At 41.7% G+C, this 19,732-nt stretch overlaps 1 protein-coding gene across 1 annotated transcript in view; it reads right to left on the minus strand.

Annotated features, from left to right (window-relative positions):
- PTPN14 (protein tyrosine phosphatase non-receptor type 14) overlaps positions 1–19,732 on the minus strand; it is a 207,578-nt gene that overhangs the window by 51,928 nt on the left and 135,918 nt on the right. Inside the window, exons 4-7 of the mRNA XM_033200155.1 lie at positions 15,656–15,753; positions 12,494–12,561; positions 2,451–2,521; positions 1,299–1,386 (exon numbers count right to left, since the gene is read on the minus strand). Coding sequence (XP_033056046.1) covers positions 1,299–1,386; positions 2,451–2,521; positions 12,494–12,561; positions 15,656–15,753 — 325 coding nt within the window. The remainder of the gene's footprint in view (positions 1–1,298; positions 1,387–2,450; positions 2,522–12,493; positions 12,562–15,655; positions 15,754–19,732) is intronic.

Genomic DNA, 19,732 nt, shown 5'->3' on the forward strand with positions numbered 1-19,732 from the left:
TTGGCAATGAGTCAGAAGTGCCTATCTTCCAACTCAGAGGAAGGTATTATAACCCTTCTTGGTCCCACTAAAGAAAGAACATACTAGAAAGCACATCAGAACCAACCACAGCAGATTTCAACATATCCTCAGCTGCCCCTGTTTTCCGCAGTCCACATTAAAAAACAACACAAGCAAATTGCCGCAACAAAACCTCCAACTTCCAGGGATTGAGAAGTCAGTTTTCCAGAAGTGGAGAAAAGTTTACTCTGATTTTTCAATGACCCAAAATATGACTATATATGGGCTGCAGAAATGTAAGTGGGATGCAGATGGCTTCATAAGGCATTATTGCAAGGAAAATGGATTACAACCCTATGAAGGGCAGCTATTAGAGAAGCAAAAGAAAATTAAACAAATCTAAAAAAGAGCCATTTAGCCCTTTCTGAAAGCTGCGGCCACCCTGCTCGATTCTGCTTGATGCACATGGGCAGTTCTCATTAAGGCAAATTGCAAACGTGCAACAGAGGGGGAACTGAACACTTATAAAACAGCCAGTGGAGCCAGTCTGGAGTGAAATGTTTGTGATGAAATTGCAGGCGTCTCCCAAATTGCTGAAATGTGCCAGTTGCTTTAGGTTTCTGATCAATCTCCATTTTTTGTAAAGTTGGTCAGCAGAGAGCGGAAAATGAGTTTGGATGATGGGCTCAGCTCTGTAAATGACTATGCTCCATGACCCCCCCAACCACACCCACTTCAGGAGGTAGATGTGCTGCAAAGGATGTGATGTGCTGTAGCAGTTTCCTAGGCATAGTTTCCATAAAACACCAAAGGGGCTAGGAACTCACAATGGAGGGCCCTATAAAGCTGGAGAAATAAAACATGATTGTATACAGGAAACATTTCATTCTACTTCACAAACAATTATCCCTGTGTTGGCTCAATGAAGAGAAAAAGAGAATAAGAAAACTACTGGCTAGAGTCTTCATTAATGTTTCACATGACATTGGCTGTTGACTTGTCCTGTTATAGGGCTGGAATATCAGCCTTGATACCTCCAAGGTGCTGAATTGGCTGATGCTTGGTACTCAATTAGATGGACTGTCTTATTGAACTATTCTGCTGAGGACCATGGCAAACTTCAAAATGTCTTGGTTAAGAAAAGCATTTGTTTATCTATAATAAATAGGACTTGTCAACTAATGCTGCATAGTAAAAAGAAGGCCAAGTCATTCTTGTCCACTGCTATCAACACTGATTTTCCAAATGCCAGTACAGGTAAGAGAAGATTAAAGCCAGCACAGGGCACAGCACGTTACCTTTACAGGGAAGATTTCCTGTCCAAATCCATCCAAACGTTCCACTTCATTGATGTACATCAGTTCAGCTTCTGCTGGCAGGATTCCACTAAAATCAAAATAGCATCGAAGGAAGAAATGGTTAAGGGCAGTCAGTGGAAGATCCCACTCTCCTGATGGCAAATTCCAGAGCTGTGGTTTAGCTCTAGTTTCTGGGAAGAGCAATCATTACCCAACTGTGAGGGTAGGGTGCATTACTAAGTAATTCATTAACATCTTTCCCAGTAGCCTTTTACTCAACAGGGAATAATAAGAGGAAGGTAAAGTATTTAATTAAGAGCCACAGCCCTATAAACATGAAATCATTATTCCAGACATCCCTTCAAATATGTTGCCTACTTTAAAAAGAAGTCATTTTTCTCCCATCTGGGAGAAATCTTCATTATGGGGGAAAAAAAAAAGGAAAAAGTTTACAATGAGGATAATATTTTGGGAGTCAAATGGCCATGGCTCATGCCTATAACGCTAGCATTTTGGGAGGCTGAGGCAGGTGGATCACTTGAGGTCAGGCATTCGAGATCAGCCTGGACCACATGGTGAAACCCCGTTTCCACTAAAAATACAAAAATTAGCTGAGTGTGGTGGTGCATGAGCCTGTAATCCCAGCTACTCGAGAGTCTGAGGCATGAGAACTGCTTGAACCCTGAAGGTGGAGGTTGCAATGGACCAAGATCACGGCACTGCACTCCAGTCTGGGTGACGTAGTGAGAATGTCAAAAAAAAAAAAAAAAAAAAAAGCCATGATGGGCTAGGATCACTGCATGGGCCTTGATATCAAACTCTTGGTGCTTCCTTGAATTAAACTTTCTCTCTTTTTCTTTCCTTCACCTGCCTACCACTCAACACAGCATTTTAGGTCTTCACTCTCTCAGCACAGGCTTCCCAGATTCTCTGAGGAAGGGAGGGACAGAGGGAGGGAAGGAAGGAACCGAGCAGTTTTCAAGTCGACATTCACCTTTTCAGAACAGAAGTACAGAGCTGAGTCACGTGGTGGAAGAAATACAAGTGTGTTGGCTCAAGCCCAGAGTTGCTGATTGGGAGATGGATGCCTCCTGCCCCACAGGCAGTAAACATCTGTTGTGCAGGCAGCCCCTTACCCTCTGACTGCCTTACCTGTGGGCTTTGTGTTCTTGGGCTACCTTCTGGGTCAGCTCCTCCAGAACAGCCTCTTCCAGGGCCAAATCCTATAAGAATAGAAAGTGCTTAAGGTCACACGAGGGTGTGGGCATTTGCTATTTTGATGGCAAACCTTAAGAGCTCCCTTCCTCAGATGTTCCTGATTAGTCACATTTCCTCAAAATCTCCTTTACTGCTGTAGAATTAAAGGTTGTAATTTTTAGAACTGAGTTATTTCTACTGTTATAGCATGGCTCTCCATTATAACAGGTTATTTCCAGGTATATTTTGGGTTGCCCCCTAAGTTCTGTGGTGCTGGGGAATAGCTCTTTTCATTCATTCTTCTCTATTTGCCTGCTTCTCAGATGTACATTTATAAAAAATGCTTTGCATGTGCTTACATATTTCTAATGCTTGGGGTACAGGCCAATGAGTTCCCAAGCCATCATCCCTTCAAAAGTTGAGCCTAGAAAGGGACTGTGCCAGGCCTTTCTGTATACCAGGAAACGAATTCAAAACCACTGAAGGCAGAGTAGGCTCATTCTGATGTTACTTGATGGTCATGGGGGCAGAGGAAACCATGATGGCTAAAACTTCTCCAGAGAGCTCTGTAAGGCAACAGGTGCGTAGCTCACTAGTCAGCTGAACCCCAGGTCCCTGAAACCCGTGATGTGCTGACTACTGTGGGCTCAGAAGAACCGATTACACACATCTTTTCCCCACTCCCCTTCCGAAACACCACGGTGGGAGGACTGACATCATGGAAATGGGCTTGCTAAACACTGGCCAGGGAAGCACTGCTTAGGATGGTGAGATGGAATCAAGAGGAATAATCCAAAATGAGCAGACCAAAGCAATTCATTCTTGAGAAGTTGAGAGAGGGAGAGATTCTAGAGTTTGTCTCATGCCTGTGGTGGCCTGGGGCTCAAGTCCCAAGCCAGCTGCTTCTAGCTTTCCTGGGCAGCAGATCCCACATATTCCAGGCTAGTAAGCACCAAGAGAGGCACAGATGGGCACCGTTTTCCTGTGAGCTTCAGAGGGGATGTCAGATGGAAGTCTGAGCTACACCCTGATGTGGGTACCTGAAGCTCATCCTACTAGGAAGGGAGGTAGGTACTGATATTTTGGCAGAAATCATACCAAATGCCCCATTCCCTTGATTCTAAAATACCATTTATATAAAGATTTCATCTCCAATTTAACTTTTCATGGATGACAACACTACCCCTAAAAATGTACACCTCAAAACTGTGAAAAACATCCCATCTCAAATCATTAAAATGCAAAAAATCAATATATTTTAAAACTGGAAAGCAAGGGCATCATTATATGCTAAAAATTCCATAGCTCTGCATGTCTTGCTAATTCTAGAGTTCATGAGAAACTTCAGAGCAGACAGGGAATTATGGCAGCTCTTACTTTTCACGTAACTGATTAATTTGCGGTTTCCCGTTTAGCCATCCATTGAAATGACTCAAGTTCATGATAAGAAATAAGTTCAACATTTTTAGTTTCATCTTGTGGAGTAACAAGGATACCACAAGACTTAGAAAGTTAGCTATGTGTGTGCATCTAGGTATTGAGTAAAAACCCCATTAATTTTGAAAAGCTAATGAAGGGCATGTGGCAACAGAATAAAGTGAAGATCAAAAAGTGTTCCATTAAATCTCTGTTTCCTACTTTTAAAAAAGAAGAAGCCCAGAGGAACCCCTTCTATTGTTCTCAACTTAACCGCCTCCATCTGCACCTGGGGCCTCCCTGAGGCATGTGCCCCACCAGGGAGAGTGTGAGCATGGCCCTGTGGGAATGAAAAATGGCAGAGCGCATGCCTGTACACAGCCACACACCTGTGGAGCGCCCTGTGTACTTGACTTTGTTCTTTTCTCTACTGAAGAAATGCCATTTAACAAATTCGGTTACATTATAAGATCAAACACAGCCATTCATCCTATCTTCCCTCCCCCACCAAAGGAATGCATTCTCTTTGAAAGTTCCAGTGGAACCAAGCAGAAAGTTTACACCCTACTAAGACTACCCCCGGCCTACTCAGCAAGGTCAACAGCTGGGCCTGGCATGCAGACCATTCTTCAATGTGATTCAGCTTCCCTTTCCAGACCTCCTTGCCCAAGAGGTCAAGTTCCAGGCCAACGCCTCTTCTAACACACACTGCTTTTACATTTCCATTAGGAAGGGATGGGCCTTTACATGCTCATCCTCCCTGGGGGAACCATCCCGTCACATCATGCAGTGTGAAATGCCACATCATCCTTAGGTCCTGTCTCAGCTACCACTTCCCTCAATAGGGCTCTCCTCTCTCCCCAGCTGGACGAAAGCATTTTCGCCTTTTGACCTACCTCCTCCCCTTGTGCATGTCTCTTCTCGTATTCTGCCCACTGCATTTCTTACACGGTTATGTGTATACTCGTCTTATCCTTGATCCTTGTCTCCCACCCTGTATGAGAGTATAGGCTCCTCAAGGGCAGCAATTCTCCTTCATATCACTTAAGGGGCCTATCATAGGGCTTCTGTGCAATGACAGCTTATAAGGGCTAAATATATAGTAAGTGATCAATACATGCTTCTTGAACTGAACTCACTATGCAACATGTAAATTTCATATTGTCAAACAAAAGTTTAATTACACAGAGCTGATTAACACTGTGCCTTCTGCCTGTGCTGTGTCTGCTTACATAACAACAACAACAAAAAAAAGCATAGAGTGATGTTACCTGGAAAGCACACCCTTCAATGGCCTTATATTTGCAAGACAAAGAGACAGAATAATAGTGCTAATAACAATAATAATATGACAACTAAATAAACAGTTATTGAGAATTTACCACGTGGCAACTTGTATTATGTATTTCATATTAGGTATTTCACATATATCGTGTCCTTTAATGCTCACAACGAAATTAGGTTTCTTATTCTCATTTTTAGATGAGAAAACTGAGGCTTGGAAAGGTTAAATAACTTACCCAAAGTCATGTAGCCAATAAGGGGCACAGCTAGGATAGGGTCACAGCACTGCTCAGCAAAGGTGCCATGAAATTGCCAGCCACAGGCCACAGTGCACCCAGGATACAATGGGGCAGGGGTAGGGGCTGACAGTGGACAGCTGATAACTAAAGTCTAGGAATATTCACAACTCAGACAAGGCTTCTGCCACATCACCTTCAGTGTCCAACAGGACTTTCTGGGATGACGAACATGTTCCATATCTGAACTTTCCAATACAGTAGCCTCTAGACATATGTAGCTACGGTGCACTAAAAATGTAGCCAAGGCCGTTGCAGTGACTCAGCCTGTAATCCCAGAACTTTGGGAGGCCAAGGAGTGCGGATCACTTGAGGCCAGGAGTTCGAGACCAGCCTAGCCAACATGGCGAAACCCCATTCTCTACTAAAAATACAAAAATTAGCTAAGCGTGGTAGCACATGCCTGTTGTCACAGGAGGGACTTAGGAGGCTGAGGCAGGAGAATTGCTTGAATCCGAAAGGCGGAGGTTGCAGTGAGCTGAGATTGCGCCACTGCACTCCAGCCTGGGTGACAGAGTGAGACTGTCTCAAAAAAAAAAAAAAATTGTAGCCAATGCAATCAAGCAACTAAATTTTTAATTTTATTTAACTTGCATTACTTTAAATTTGAATGTAAATATCCACACATGGTTAGCGGCTACCACCCTGAAAAGAGCCATTTTAGATCCAAGAATAACAATGTCAACATTTGTCTGTCCAGTGACAAGATTATGAAGTCTATGCTGTTCACGTATCTGATTTGCCTAGTGTTTAGTGGAAACACAGTCTTATTCTGAAAGAGGTATGATGTACAAAATAACTCCTTTACTACTTCATAGCACTTTAACCTGTCAGAGCATTTTACCATCTACAAACTCATAAATATCATGCCGGTAATCACCTTTGAAAATTCTGAGAAGCACCCAAACCTGGTCTCTTCCTAAAGGCAATGTAATAAAGGCCTTTAATGAGAGTAAAGTGAATAAAATGTGGGAAATTATCAACCCTCCATTACCAACTACCCCATTTGACGCAAAAATGTACACACTCTAAAATTCTAAGTTTGAGCCTCACTTTCCTCCCACCAAGCACATTGGGAAACACCCTGACTTTTGGGATGAGCTTCTGAGACATTAGAAATGTTGACTCAAGCATACTGACATTAAGCCCTATGAAGAACTTCTCTGCTAAGTAATATGTTAATCTCTTTGGAGTTTCATTTAATGAGTAGAATTAACAAGGTATGAAAACAGCAGGCACAGCAGATAATACCACTGTTTACTTGGAGGGAAATAAAGTAAGAATGGAGGCTGGACACAGTGGCTCATGCCGGTAATCCCAGCACTCTGGGAGGCTGAGGCGGGTGGATCACCTGAGGTTAAGAATTCAAGACCAGCCTGGCCAACATGGTGAAACCCCATCTCTACTAAAAATACAAAAAATTAGCTGGGCATGATGGCACCCATCTGTAATCCCAGCTACTCGGGAGCTACTCGGGAGGCTGAGGCAGGCGGCGGAGGTTGCAGTGAGCTGAGATGGTGCCATTACATTCCAGCCTGGGCAACAAGAGTGAAACTCCATCTCAAAAAAAAAAAAAAAAAAAAAAAAGAATAGAGTTATTCATGAAAAGTTAGAGATGTGCAATATTCCCTAACCATTAAGAACAAGGTTAGCTTTGGACCAATTTAGACTGACCTCATGCACTAATATGAATAATTCCAGACTTACCTATCCTAGCCTCTCAAAACCTAAAACCTTTGTCACCAGACACTCCAATTTCTCCCATATGCCATCACTGATAAGTTGCCAGATTTTGCCTATTTTACTTCAAAATATCCCTTGCTTTGCTTTCTTGTTTTTCTTTCACTAACACCTAAATTATATCCTTTGCCCAGAACACTAAAACAGATTCCCAGCTGACCAGCTCAAATCCAGCAGTTCTCAAAGTGTGGGGTCTGCAGAACTCAAAGGTGTCCATGCATTCTAACTCCTCAGAAGTTTCCAGTCTCATCTGCCACAACTCCCCTCCAGTAGCTACAGTCAAACCAGCCAGTGGATGCTTTCTGAACACCCAGGCCACACTGCCTCTGCTCCTTGTCTGTCTAAATCATTCCTTGCTCCCTACCTCTTTGCCTAATAGCTCACACGCCATTGGTCTTTCAGCCTTCCCTAATCCCCCAAGGGCATGTGACCCTTTCCCACATAAAATTTATCACACACTTTATCACACTTGGCTCTTTATTCTGATTTTGCAAACTTCCTATTTAACCAACCACACTGTAGTCTCCTTGAAAACAAGCACCATTTCTTATAATAATTTCATCCCCTGGGTGTTAGTCACCCAGGTCAGTGCTTGGGGTGAAAGAGTTGACCAAAAAAATAAGTAGTGAATAATCATGATTTCTGAAACCAGAGCCAGAATGTTGATTGGTTATAGCTGTTCCCTAAAATGGCTTTCAAATTTTTTTTTTTTTTTTCTGAGACGGAGTCTTGCTCTGTCGCCCAGGCTGGAGTGCAGTGGCATGATCTCAGCTCACTCCAAGCTCCGCTGCCTCCCAGGTTCACGCCATTCTCCTGCCTCGGCCTCCCCATTAGCTGGGACTACAGGCGCCCGCCACCACGCCCGGCTAATATTTTTGTATTTTTAGTAGAGACGGGGTTTCACTGTGTTAGCCAGGATGGTCTTGATCTCTTGACCTCATGATCCGCCCGCCTCGGCCTCCCAAAGTGCTGGGATTACAGGCATGAGCCACCGCGCTCAGCTCAAAATTTTTTAATCCCTCCTCATTAACACTCTTCTCTTTTACTCTGAAGCTACCAACCAACCAACCAACCAACAAAAATTCCCCAGGGGTTAAAATCTAGTCTACCTTTACTTCAACCCAGGAATGGGCATTTTACTTTATTGATTCATTTTATTTTATTTTATTTTTTATATTTTGTATCGGAGTCTTGCTCTGTCACCCAGGCTGGAATGCAGTGGTTTGATCTTAGCTCACTGCAACCTCCACCTCCCGGGTTCAAGCGATTCTCCTGCCTCAGCCTCCTGAGTAGTTAGGACTACAGGTGCATGCCACCACACCCAGCTATTTTTTTTTTTTTTTTTTTGTATTTTTAGTAGAGACAGGGTTTCACCGTGTTAGCCAGGATGGTCTTGATCTCCTGACCTCATGATCCACCCGCCTTGGCCTCCCAAAGTGCTGGGATTATAGGCTTGACCCACCGCACCCAGTCTCATTCTAAAATTTTTTTTTTTTTTTTTTTTTTTTGAGACGGAGTCTCGCTCTGTCGCCCAGGCTGGAGTGCAGTGGCCGGATCTCAGCTCACTGCAAGCTCCGCCTCCCGGGTTTACGCCATTCTCTCGCCTCAGCCTCCCGAGTAGCTGGGACTACAGGCGCCCGCCATCTCGCCCGGCTAATTTTTTTTTTGTATTTTTTTAGTAGAGACGGGGTTTCACCGTGTTAGCCAGGATGGTCTCGATCTCCTGACCTCGTGATCCGCCCGTCTCGGCCTCCCAAAGTGCTGGGATTACAGGCTTGAGCCACCGCGCCCGGCCTCATTCTAAAATTTTTATGAGCACAGGCTGTGTGCCAGATGACAGTGAACAAGACAGGGTCCCTGTTTAACCACCATAGAACTGACCATCTAGCTGACAATAATAAATACATACCTATGTGCATACATAAGAATGAATAATGTCAGATACAGAAGTACACATACGAAAACTGATTTAACAGGAAGGATGGTAAGGGTGTATGAGACAGGTGGTCAAGGAAAGAAAGAGCTCTCTGGGAGGTAATATTTGAATTGAGACCTGAATGTCATAAAGATCTGAAGCAGGGCATTCCAGGCAGAGGAAACCCACATACAAAGGCTCTGGGGTGAGCAGAAGCTCAGTACGTTCAGACCAAAAAAAGAGCCAGCATGCCAGAGGGTAGAGAGTAAATGAGGGAGAGAGAGAAGCAAAGCAGGGAAGTGCCTTTTTTGTTAAAACAAAACAAAACAGCCGGGCGCGGTGGCTCAAGCCTGTAATCCCAGCACTTTGGGAGGCCGAGACGGGTGGATCACGAGGTCAGGAGATCGAGACCATCCTGGCTAACAGGGTGAAACCCCGTCTCTACTAAAAAAATACAAAAAAACTAGCCGGGCGAGGTAGCGGGCGCCTGTAGTCCCAGCTACTCCGGAGGCTGAGGCAGGAGAATGGCGTGAACTCGGGAGGCGGAGCTTGCAGTGAGCTGAGATCCGGCCACTGCACTCCAGCCTGGGCGACAGAGTGAGACGTCGTCTCAAAAAAACAAAACAAAACAAAACAAAACTTTAATTCTATTGACAAATAATAATTGCATCTATTTACAGTACAATGTGATGTTGTGACCCATGTATATATTGTGGAATGGGCAAGTTAGTCTAATTAACATATCCATCATCTCTTCTAATTATCATTTCTTTGTGGTGAGAACATTTAAAACCTACTCTTTTAGTAATTTTGAAATACACATTATTATCAACGATAGTTACCTTGCTGTGCAATACATCACCAGAACTTATTCCTAACTTTGTACCCTTTGATCAACATTTCCTCCTTCCACCCAACACTCAGCTTTGGTAACCATCATTCCACTCTCTACATCTATGAGTTCAACTTTTTTTGATTTCACATACAAGTGAGATTGGGCAGTATTTGTCTTTCTGTGCCTGGTTTTTTCACTTAGCATAATGTACTCTACACTCATCCATCTTATGGCAAATGACAAAATTCTGTTCTAAGGCCAAATAGTATTCCATTGTGTGTATACACCACATTTTTACCCACTGATCTGCTGGTGAGCACTTAGGTTGTTTCCATATCTTGGCTATTACGAATAATGTGGCAATGATCATGGCAGTGTAGACATTTCTTTGACATACCATTTCATTTTCTTTAGATATATACCCAGAAGTGAGACTGCCGGATTATATGGTAGTTCTATTTTTAATTTTTCAAGGAACCTCTAAACTGTTTTGCAAAATGGCTGGAAGTTATACCTCTTTTACTCCTCATGTTCAGTAGCACTTGTTACCTTTTACCCTTCATGCTCAATACTCCTCATGCTCAGTAAGACTTTACTCCTCACGCTCAATAACTTTACTCCTCATGCTCAGTAACACTTGTTATTGTCCATCTTTTTGATAACAGCCAATCTAACAGATGTGAGGTTGTATTTCATTGTGGTTTTAATTTGCATTTCCCTGATGATTAGTGATACTGGGCATTTTTCATGTGTCTGTCAGCCTTCTGTATATTTCCTTTGAGAAATGTCTATTCAGGTCCCTTGACCATTTTTTAATAGGGCTACTTGTTTCCTTGTTGAGTAGTTTGAGTTCCTTATATAGTTTGAGCCCTTATCTGATGTATAATTTTGCAAATATTTGCTTTCAATGTGGAGGTTGTCTCTTTATCTCTGTTGTTTCCTTTGTTGTACAGAAGCTTTTTAGTTTGATGCAATCTCATTTATCTGTTTTTACTTTTGTTGCCTATGTTTTGGGGGTCCTATGCAAGAAATCGCTGCCCAGACCAATGTCACGTAGCTTTTCCTCCATGTTTTCTTCTAGTGTTTTATAATTTCAGGTCTTACATTTAAGTCTTTTTCTTTTTCTTTTCTTTTTTTTTTGTTAGATAAAGTCTTGCTTTGTCACCAGGCTGGAGTGCAGTGGCACAATCTCAGCTCACTGCAACCTCCGCCTCCTGGGTTCCAGCGATTCTCCTGCCTCAGCCTCCTGAGTAGCTGCAACTAGAGGCGTGCGCCACTGTGCCCAGCTAATTTTTGTATTTTTAGTAGAGACGGGGTTCCACCATGTTGGCCAGGATGGCATCCATCTCTCAATCTTGTGATCTGGCCGCCTAGGCCTCCCAAAGTGCTGAGATTATGGGCGTGAGCCACTGTGCCTGGCCACATTTAAATCTTTAATACATTTTGAATTGATTTTTGTACATAGGGTGAGATAAGGATCCAAATTCAATCCTCTGCATGTAGATGGCCAGTTTTCCCAGCACCAGTTGCTGAAGATACTGCCCTTTCACCAGTGTGTTCTCAGCACCTCTGTTGAAAAATCTATTGGTTATAGATGTGTGTGATTTACTTCTGGGCATTCTATCCTGTTCCATTGGTCATTGTGTCTATTTTTTTTGCTAGTCTCATATTGTTTTAATTACTACAGCTTTGAAATATAGTTTGAAATAAGGTAGTGTGGTATCTCCTGCTTACTTTTTTGCTCAAAATTACTTGGGCTAATTGGGGTCTCTGGTGATTCCATATGAATTTTAGGATTGTTTTCTATTTCCATGAAGAATGATGTTGGAATTTTGATAGGGATTGCATTAATTTGTAGATTACTTTTGGCAGACATTTTAACAATATTGATTCTTCCAATCCATGAAGATGGGGTATCTTTCCATTTGTGTGGTCTTAAATTTCTTTCATCAATGTGAAATTTCATACAGAATTTTCACCTTCTCAGTTAAATTTACTCCTAGGTTTTTGGTTTTTGTTTTTTTAATATCATTGTAAATGGGATTGTTTTCTGTCAACTCTCACTACTTGTATTAAACATAGTACTGGAAGTCCTAGCCAGAGCAATTAGACAAGAGAAATAAAAAACAGCCAAATAGGAAAGGAAGAAGTAAAATTATGCTTGATGATGACATGATCTTATATGTAGAAAATCTTAAATATTCCACAAAAAAACTGATAGAACTGAGAAACAAATTTAGTACAGTTTCAGGTTACAAAATCAGCATAGAAAAATCAGTAGCATTTTTACATACTAATAAGAAACTATCTGAAAAAGAAATTAGGGAACTGTCTTAAGGCAGAAGGAGGCATTTTTACCTTCTCAGTGTGTTTTATAAAACTTGCCCCTACTTTATAAATGCATCGACTTTTTCCCCAGGGAATAAGCGTATGTAAAATCCTGAAATTTTCAAAGGAAAGAACTAAATGTCCAAAGAAGGTAGAAAATTAAGAAAAATGAAATTATACTTACCATAGGAAATAGCACATACTCTCTGAGGAAATCCTGAGAATCAAACTGATTATAGTCTCCAAAATCAGCTGAGAAGAAAAGAAGGTGGAAGGGCAGTATTTATTATAAGAAATTAAAGATGGCATAAAATAGGGCAAACTCATCACCACATTATTCTTCACATTTCATCCTATTTCTCACTATTATTAAATAAAAATAGTGCCAAGGTATGTTTGACGTAGTTACTTTTAACAGTATGGTAAATATCAGCATGTAAGCATCACTACATGATTTTTTAGAAATAATGAAGAAATTTGAAAACAATTCCTAAAGGCCACCTAAACAAATTTAAACAAACCTATATTTATCTGTTTGTTAAATATGCATCAATTTGTATCTTAAGAATATTGGGCCGGGTGCGGTGGCTCAAACCTGTAATCTCAGCACTTTGGGAGGCCGAGACGGGTGGGTCATGAGGTCAGGAGATCGAGACCTAGCTAACACGGTGAAACCCCGTCTCTACTAAAAAACACAAAAAACTAGCCGGGCGAGGTGGCGGGTGCCTGTAGTTCCAGCTACTCGGGAGGCTGAGGCAGGAGAATGGCGTGAACCTGGGAGGCGGAGCTTGCAGTGAGCTGAGATCCGGCCACTGCACTCCAGCCTGGGCGACAGAGTGAGACTCTGTCTCAAAAAAAAAAAAAAGAATATCTGCCGAGGGGACTTTTTTTAACTCAAGGTTAATCTGTAGTACTAAAGAACCCATCTGTATCTTTTCATATATATGCAGCTGGAAATTCCCACTGTAAAACACCCTTGGCAAGCAACCTCAAATATCTTTCTATCTCCTAAATAACTTCACATGTTACAAGATGCCAAAAATTGTTTTCCCTGTTTTCATGTTACCATGGTACAGTTTGAGCACATGAAAAATGAAATATATAAATGTCTTCTTATCTTGCTTGCTCTTCTAAGAAGTAAACCTGCATGAAATTTTAATTTCAAGTAAAATATTTAGCATCAGATAGAAACGGATCCAGGTATCTTTAAGGTAACAAGAGATATAGGATGAGAGGATACACACACCATGCACCAATGCTGAGAAGTTGCTGAGAAGGTAAAAAATAAACATCAACCTACAAACTCAGCATGTAACAAATTACCAATTAGGTGCAGCATTCAAGAATAGCAAGAATGTTACCACATTCCATCACAACTTCTATTTCTGTTGATGTATCTTTCTAAAAACCCAATAAGCATTCTCAAAAAAAAGTTATTTGCAAAGGATTAGAGGACGTTTCATCAGACTGAACAGCTAGCTTCAAGGACCCAATGAAAAGGGAATCCAGAGGAAGTTCACCAAATTCTTCAAGGATCCTCCAGTATCCAGGATGCCCATAATAAGCCTAATGACTAAGTAGTGAGAGGAAAGAGTACATGCAGTAAACAAACAAAGCTATGTATGTATGTATGTATGTATGTTTTAGAGACAGGGTCTTGCTTTGTCATCCGGGCTGGGGTGCAGTGAACTGATCATAGCTCTCTGCAGCCTCAAGCTCCTGGACTCAGGCGATCCTCCCACCTCAGCCTTCTGAGTAGCTGGGACTACAGGCGCACACCACCATGCTGGGCTAATTTTTTATTTTTACATTTTTCATAGAGACATGGTCTCGTTTTGCTGCCTAGGGTGGTCTCAAACTCCTGGTTTCAAGTAATCCTCTCACCTTGGCCTCCTAAAGTGCTGGGATTACAGGCATGAGCCACCACACCTGGCCCAACGAAGTGTTTTAAAAGGAAAAAGACCCAATTTGACAATGAGGGACATATTGATCTTCCCCATTATTTCAACAATGCTACCTCTGATTTCTCTATCATAACTGGCCATTGTTTCTTCCCCTCCAGTCTTTAAGCAGACCGAGGTGATACATCAGATTTTGCCCGTTTCCATCCACAGAATTACAACAGAAGCTAACGGTATAGAAATTGTACTTCTAACAGAAATCGTTAAGTTGTTAATACTTCAGAATGAAAGAGGTCAGGAGAAGGGTTGCCTCTTCAGACATTTAGATCTGAGATGATTGGGAAGTCAGTTCACACCTTCTAAAACAACAGTCCATGCAGCAAGGACCCAGCTGCTGGCTGGCTCACACTTGCAGAGAACCTGGTTTTCAAGAAAATGACTAAAAGGACAAGCTTCTTTTCAAAAACGATATTATCATCTTCTTGCTTTTTAAAAAAAATTTTTTTTTTTAATTTTTACTTTTTGAGACAGAGTCTAGCTTTGTCACCTAGGCTGGAGTGTGGCGGTGTGATCTCAGCTCACTGTAACCTCCACCTCCCAGGTTCAAGTGATTCTCGTGCTCCAGCCTCCTGAGTAGCTGGGATTACAGGTGTGTGTCACGATGCTTGGCTAATTTTTGTATTTTTATTAGAGACAAGGTTTTACCATGTTGGCCAGGCTGGTCTCGAACTCCTGACCTCCAGTGATTTGCCCACCTCAACCTCCCAAAGTGCTGGGATTACAGGCGTGAGCCACCACACCAGCCTATCTTGCTTTCAATATGACCGAAGGTGGTTAAGCCACCACTCAATAAACCATAATGTATAAAATATACATATAAAGTTCCACACATAACAATTTAGAGAAGGCAGAAGAGAGCTATGTAATATAAACCTATATGGGATGGGCTGAAAGATAAACTCAGTCCAGTATACATTTGTTGTTTCATGTTACAATCATGGATTTTAAATTTATCTTTTTAACGGCATTAGAATACATTATACCATAATGTTTAAAGCTATCACACTCCAAAAAGTTGTGATAGTAACACCTTTGCAGCATCAAGCCACAGAATATGACCACATTGTGCCTTGGAATAATTCTGAGAAAATGCTCCACAAACCCTGAAATGTAGCCTTAATTAAAGGCAGAATAAAAGCTGCTATTTCCTCAAATAAAACTGTAATTATACAAGCATGAGCAGTTTGCAAACAGCTTTGAGAAATCTACCACCCGGCCACCAAAAATCACTAACTTTGCATTTTTCACGTAAGATAACTTGAAATAAAAAGGGAGCATTACTAAGGGATCATTTAAGTAAATCTAACTTCTCACTCTGAGAGGACGGTAACACCATGATCAAACAGAAAATGGAACTTCACGTGCTGCTCATAACTATGTCTTACCTTGCACAGCTAGGCCGGCTAGCCGAATCACCTGGTCCAATGTACATCGTAATCGCCCTTCAAGCACATCTTTTTTGACTTGCAGATAATACTGATATCTGTTCATGGGAATAGAGGAACAAACAACCTTAAAAACACATACTTGGAATATATTCCCACAACATAGATGCCTCTAGATGTAAAACCTTATGTACACAGCAGGATATGCCCGTGATGTAGATAAAGGCCATTTCTATAAAAGATGGAAAGTGACCTCTGCCTGTGTTTATCTTTGTTTGATGTAGCAGGTGCCACATCCTGTTCATTCTGAGCTTGAGAGGATTCTCATCACATCACTTATTTGCAGGCCAGCAGGATAAACTACTGATAAGGACCAGGTCTTCATAACAGAGTCCAAGAATGAAAATGCTTTTGCACACCTGGAGATCGACTACAACACAACTGCCAAAGTTACATTCAACAGTGTGCATTCCTGAGTGCATTCTAGAAACACATCACCTTTCAAACTCAAAAGTTTGGTAAGGCAGATCACAAAGAGGCCACATAATTTGTAATTCCACTAAAAAATGATATACAGTTTTGACCTTACACATCTGTGAATCAGAAAAATCTAATCTGATGCAACTTTCCAAACTGAAGTAAATTCTCAAACCAGCACAGTACAGATGGACAGAATCATGCCCAAACACATCAAGTCTCAGACTAGACAAATGCCCTCAGGAGCTAACACAGTGTACTGTTTCCCTACCAATAAAACAGCACTCTTAGAATTACTTAAAACATTTAGAAAACTTCTCACTCAAGAAGTTTATTTCCCAGGACTCCACTTCCTTTGACCATACTCTCAACACATAGTCACAACTACAACAATCACACTTTTCTAGTATTAATTCCTGGTAAATGCTAACAACACTTTTGCTCCTGGTAACTATAACTCTGTATTTTAACTTCATTTTGGCATCTCAATCAAGGGAACCCAGAAGTGAACCAAAGCCCAACTTTCCTGGAGAGAGGCAATCGGCACTGAGAGCTAATTACTGCTGGCACTCCCATGATGATGTCGTAGGTATCATTAGACATAAGTCAATCCAATGCCTGTTTGAGGGAAGGAACTGGGCTCTGTGCACACTCCAGTAGAGTCCCACACTTCTTCTCTCCTCTTGGGTGTACTGAACAGAATAAAGACAACCACGCCACTCTTTGGTGAGAAAAACCTATACTCAAATCAGAAGGGCAAACACTGGGACTTTCTTAAAAATCCTTTTTAGTCAAACCTAATTATGGGCTAGAAAAAAATCACAAAGCAAAACAAAAAGCAAAATCTCAAGGTAGGAAAGAATGGTAAATTTCACCAATTCCTACTAATTATAAAATGTTTGAATCTCATCCTCATGCCACTCATTCCTTCTCATCTTTCTGGAGTGGTTTTGACTTATTTGCTGCTCTCCAAGCCAGGAAGCCAAACAGATATTTTAACCCATAGCTATCATGCACTTTCTATGGGCGTGAGTCTGCTAGATGCTGAGGAGTATCGTGGAGAGTGCTAAAACAGTCTCTGCCTTACAAGGATGCATATATCTTTTTGACCACTGTGACCATATTTTTTTCTAGTGTACTATCTAAGGGTTCAGTGATTAAGAACCAAGGAGTAAAACGTCTGAAAAGGTGTTATCCTGGCATTATCTGCTAGAGGTAGAGCTTTGTTACCTGTCACCTTGGAGGTGAAAATCATCAGCTAAGATAATTTAGAGAATACCTTTGGAAGTAGATCAGTAACCAATTAATCTGCCACCAAAACAATAGCTCTAGTTTTTAAAAATCTGCTGCTTCCAACTTTCATCTACAGCTATCACTTCTATCATTTGTAAGCAAGTTCTGTTACAGATCCATTCTATCCTAGGAAACAGTGACTCACAATCCACTAGCAAGGAACACCAGGAACGTTTCTAATCATGTAGGTTGGACATAGGATTTTGCTGGAATATAAAAATAAGGAGCTGAAGAAAGCAGGGCTCTCTCCTGGAAGCCATCCAAACTAGGAGAGAATCTAAACAGCAGCAATGATATGGTGCTATTACCACGAGATTGTGGGTATTACTATGTAAGACTGCAGAAATGAGAATGAAATTCAAACCACTTTGGAAATTGTTTGGCTGGTACAATTTTGCACAAAAGGCAGTTTTATAAAATATTATAATTCTATCGAACATGGTGACTAAATTTGACAACAGGAGTTGAAATTCTATTTCTAGAATGCCTGCTCTTTGCTTATTTCTCATTAGCGATTCAATTATAACAGTAGTAAAATATAACAGTGAATTCTATTTTGGAAACATGCAATTTCATGGAAGTATACTCCACCCTGTCACAGTTTTGGGTGGAGAGGAAAAGGAAAAAAAAAACAATTTTCATGCCAGGAAAGTAAGTATTTGCCAATTTTCCAAAGAGATCCTCTTTGAAAATCCAAGCTCACAAGGAAAACTTTTTAATATTTTTCATATTCAGAGACCTGGAAATAGTCCATCTGACTCTTGAGGCCCAATGAATGGTTTTAGGTTAGGATTCTGCTCTTCCTCTAAGAACTAGTGAACATAATTATGCTTCTCGAATAAAGGTAAACTTTTATATTTTTAAATTTTTAAATTTTGTTTTTAAAGATTAACTTTTTATTAAATATAGATTTCTTGGGGTAAAATTAAAAAGGTGTCCTAATAATAAGTGTTATTACACATGACTACTGGGAACGAACATGCTATGATCTAGTCTCTGGGGGCCTCATCTATCTGGAATCTCCCCATCCGATGGTAAGAAAATAAGTGACTTTTCCAAGTTACTTCCTCCCCTAGGAGTTTGAAAAATTAAGTTTGAAAAAATGCCCTATTGGGTCAAATCAACAGAGCCTTCAGTACTTTTGACAGCAGTATCAAAGGACTCCTTCCAAATTATACCCCATAATAATATCTTCAACATTTAGAGATGAATTGCTAAAACCATTTTTTTTTTTTTTTGAGACGTAGTCTCACTCTGTTGCCCAGGCTGGAGTGCAGTGGCCGGATCTCAGCTCACTGCAAGCTCCGCCTCCTGGGTTCATGCCATTCTCCCGCCTCAGCCTCCGGAGCAGCTGGGACTACAGGCGCCCACCACACGCCCGGCTAGTTTTTTGTATTTTTAGTAGAGACGGGGTTTCACCGTATTAGCCAGGATGGTCTCGATCTCCTGACCTCATGATCCACCCGTCTCGGCCTCCCAAAGTGCTGGGATTACAGGCGTGAGCCACCACGCCCAGCCAAATTGCTAAAATCTTTATGCTCTCTTTTAAATTCATGTATGAGGCATTTATCTCAGCACGTCTGCAACTGTGTTTTACTTGCAGTTCTGTTCATTCTTCTCAGAGTGAGCAGGTCTTGTGGTATTCTGAAAGACATGGGCCGTATTACCACAGAACTACAAATAAGGCACCAGGAACTCAGAGGCCGGGTACGTATTGCTTTTAAAATATTTCCCCCACCCCTCCCCACAAGTGAAATCTTCATTCCAGGTCCAGTTCAACAGATGTGCCCCAAACAGGAGACAGCCACGTAAAATGGTTAAAGCCTTGAGATCTGATTTTGGTCATACTACCACCCCAGAATGCAACACGCTCAGCGTAAGTCACGGGATGGTGAAGATAGAGCAGGGCCCTTGCCACGGTTCCAGATGTCTGCTGCCTTCCCAACAGGGTCATGCCCACCTACCTCGTTACTCCTGGGACTAGCTTTGGGGCCAATGAAATGAGAATAGAAGTGGGAAGTAATTGTTGCTCCCAAGCAAAAGTGTCCTGAGCCAGTGACCGGTTCTCTGCCTCTGCTTCCCTTTGCTCTGAGACCTGCAGTGAGCAGGGAGGGCAGGTTGCTCAGTGAGCCTGAGCCCTGGGCAAAGATGGCTGGGAGCAGAGCCTCAGACAACCCACGGTGGACCTGCCAGGTGGGCAGCAAATAAACCTTTGTTTGTGAAAGCCAAAGAGGCTTGGGGGTCATACATCACTGCAGCATGATGGAGCCTAAGCTATTTAACAAGGGAAGGACTTTTAAAATCCCA

The sequence above is a fragment of the Trachypithecus francoisi genome, unplaced genomic scaffold (assembly GCF_009764315.1).
Source record: "Trachypithecus francoisi isolate TF-2019V2 unplaced genomic scaffold, Tfra_2.0 Lachesis_group5, whole genome shotgun sequence".
Lineage (NCBI taxonomy): Eukaryota > Metazoa > Chordata > Mammalia > Primates > Cercopithecidae > Trachypithecus > Trachypithecus francoisi.